General features: G+C 32.0%; 1 protein-coding gene across 2 annotated transcripts in view; it reads right to left on the reverse strand.

Annotated features, from left to right (window-relative positions):
- Nucleotides 1–1,267: 1,267 nt before the first annotated feature.
- LOC117167412 (DNA ligase 1-like) overlaps nt 1,268–3,410 on the reverse strand; it is a 7,930-nt gene continuing 5,787 nt past the window's right edge. The window contains exon 7 of one of the 2 annotated variants that reach the window (XM_033352315.1): nt 1,268–1,571. In XM_033352315.1, the coding sequence (XP_033208206.1) occupies nt 1,455–1,571 (117 nt within the window). In that variant the 3' untranslated portion in view covers nt 1,268–1,454. The remainder of the gene's footprint in view (nt 1,572–3,410) is intronic. The other variant, XR_004466393.1, reaches the window with a different exon arrangement.

Raw genomic sequence — 3,410 nt, forward strand, 5'->3', positions numbered from 1 at the left:
TTCTAGCTATTTGCAAAATTATCTTTGACAAGCCGAACTTTACTCTTATTAAGATAATTAAGGGTCCGGCTGCAATATGATAGTGTATAATATATTGCGCCTATCTGTGGATGGGCTTGACATTACATCAACGTGTCGCTGCGTGCCGCGTAGCTTAAAATCGAACTCCAACAGCCACTGGCTTTCCAACTTTGAAGCGAAATATACTATATCCCCTGTTAATTGTAGCCAGGCCCTAAATATTCGAATCACACACACTAGTAAACAATAAGGTTCGTTTTCACTCGAGAAATGCATAAACCCGACGGTGATCCCTACATGAAGTTGAGTCACTTACTGGTTCCTCCAGTCAACATCGGAAAATCACTGGTTTACTAATGATAACTTAAAACACTGATTAAGTCAGAGACAATTTTAATGGTTCAGTTTAAGCGTATCATTACATTTTCAGAAGGGGTATTCTGTACCTATAAGATTTCCACTTTTTCGTTTCTAAAATTTCCTGAGTAATCTGCGTAATTATTTCAACTGAAATAAACATCATATTTGCAGTAGGTGATCAGTAATTAATGTTGTATTTACAAACACAATTTTCTGGAGTTTTTTCTATTTTTCAGTACTTTTAAATTTTCTTACCTTTAATGGAGACTATACATTTTTTCTTATATGACAATAGAAAATTCAAATATGACGACCTAATATCCCCTTTCAATTAAATTTGAAAAACTAATTTAATTTTTCAATTTATTTTTATAATTTTAAATTGATCATAATAACTTAAACAACACGTCAGGTAAGTGACAGGTGACACGCCCCAATAGGACAAGCTGGACAAGCATTTCGTTTGCGTGCGAGTGTAAAAATAAATTCTCCGCCATAGGGAATGAAATGTATTATTCAATTGGAAGAAATCAAATACACGCAACTGTCACGAACTGTCTCCACTTAGTCACATTTTAACTTCCAATTGCAGACAAAAAAGATTACATAACCCAATAACCAATTAGTACAGTTATTTATATACATTCATTTATCCAATTAGTATTTGAATCTGTAAATCGGAATATAAATTTAAAGAACTTTAATAATGCCAGACAAAATAGTATTGAATCTAAAATTAATTGTGCAATTACTTTTTCAAATTATTTCCAGTTTTTATTTGATGTTATGTTTTATTTACGAAATTTTATTACATCATGGTTTTGGAAATAAAATAGCCGAGAACTGATGATTGGATCAAATAAAATCAAGCGACTCGTGGCAGTAAACTTGTAATGCATTACGTATGTTCACCTATTTTTGAAAATTTTTATTTGCATATTCAAAACAAGTACAATTATTAGAACAGCTGAGAATTCAAAAAGGCGATAATTGTTTCGACGAACTTTTCTCATCTCCTTATTTTTATATTCTGATTTTTCTTAAATTTCTTCTTCATTTACAGACTTTTTCGATCAAATATATTCTGTCGATTTTTTGGTTCTTACTCTTCTCGTTGTGCAAACTGTTATTAATTCAAGGGATGACCTTACAGAACAAGCTTTATCTTTTTTCGATGATCTTTTGACTTTCTGAAAAAGACAACATTTTAAATTTGATGACACTGATAACTTTATTTTAATACATTTACGTTTATATGAAAAGAACCCTTATAGCCGATATAGAGTTAAATGTATAGAGGCATGTAGCTAAATAAATTCCCTACATTTGAAGCTCGAGGCAAACCCTATAGCTTGAAAAACAAGTCGCTGGGGCATTTTTGAAGTTGGAACTTCGAAAATCCGCTTTTTGAGAAAAACGCATCTAAAGTTGGAGATTATTATATTTTTTCTTCAAACAGAACACAATAAAAACTCAGGTACAAAAAATCAGATGTTACTGTTTTGAAATTTTTACAGCTGATGTCAGGCATGCCATGGTCTTAGGGAAGTAGAAGGTATGCGGATTCCATTTTGTGAAACCAGGTTTTGAGGTATGAGCATGATTGAAATTACCAGGGGTGGGATTCCGATGCCCACTAATCTAGTTTATCGAATTTCTCTTTCTAACGCATGAATATTTAGAATGTTTATTATATTTTTCAAGGCATTATTTATTGCCAAAGAAAAATTTAATGCTAGAATTATAAATATCAATTTGCATATTTTGTTGGCGATAAGTTCAAATCGAGGTTCTGTTGTAGATTCAGTTCTCGTAATTTTATTTCTAATTTAAATAAGCTTTTTTTTGATTAATGAAATTAAACCTATTATTATAAATAACAATAATGTCAAAATAGTATTATAATATTAAACTTTAATAATAAAGTAATGCTTTGAAAAATATTTCAAACTTTCTAGATTATTGTCTAGTAATACAAAAACTGATCAAATAGTTTTTATTTTGATCAAATTGAATTTGCTCGTTTTCCTAATTTTTTTTTTTTAATTCAGCCAAATCTGAGGATGTTATTGTTACGAGTATATAAAAACCTTTTCATCTTAAATATCAAACAACTTCATTCTTGGGGAATTTAGCATCCATATGCTGTACTTTTCTAGTAATCTTAACATGCCTATGCTCCACTATGTATTCTTATTAAGGCACGAATTATTCACGATAAAAAGTTATATTCTGAGCAAACGCGGATATCTGTAGCAGGCGCAGTAGTTGTTATTCTGTATTATTAAATTGACATATTGTCTTACATAACCTAAAAACAGACAGAAATAACTACTGCCCATGCCAGAGATATCCACGCTCTGCCACCACTGACTGGGGCTGGGGGATAAGCTATCTCTTTCGAACAGCAACGTGATTGGTCTTTTCAATTTTGCTCCATAAATAGCTCTTTGCTTTCATATACATGTAAACTATCTAACCTTCATTTAGAGGGGAGCTGTAAACAGCCAGTCATATTGCTGGGCTATAGAGATAGCTTATCCCGCTAGCTCATAGTCTCCCAAGTAAAAATGATTCGACTTGAGTTCGACTTGGTTATGTATTGATTTCGTCTCCAAGACATTGATGCCTGGCTGCGTCTCAAAACTGAGTCGAGACATAGGCCTTCGTCTTACTTTTATGGCCACGACAGGTAAAACAGCGTTTACTTGCCTTAAGTCGAGCATTGTCTTGGCTAAGACGACGTTTACTTGACTCAAGACGAGCCTTGTCTTGGCTGAGATTATCGAACCTTTTTTGGCTCACAAATGAGATTAAAATTGATAAATGAAAAAATTGTAATTATTAAGTTAGTTATTTTTAATTTAAAAATTCATAATCGGTGGGTCTGAACGAGTATAACCCTTGAAAATTTTCTTCAAAAAAATAAAAATTGTAACTTTCTAAAAGGATCTCCTAAATCGTTAGAAATACGTAAAAACAAACAACATTTTCGGTGCTATCGTCAAACAAGTATAATACAAATAGCA

The sequence above is a fragment of the Belonocnema kinseyi genome, chromosome 2, assembly GCF_010883055.1.
Source record: "Belonocnema kinseyi isolate 2016_QV_RU_SX_M_011 chromosome 2, B_treatae_v1, whole genome shotgun sequence".
NCBI classification, from domain to species: domain Eukaryota; kingdom Metazoa; phylum Arthropoda; class Insecta; order Hymenoptera; family Cynipidae; genus Belonocnema; species Belonocnema kinseyi.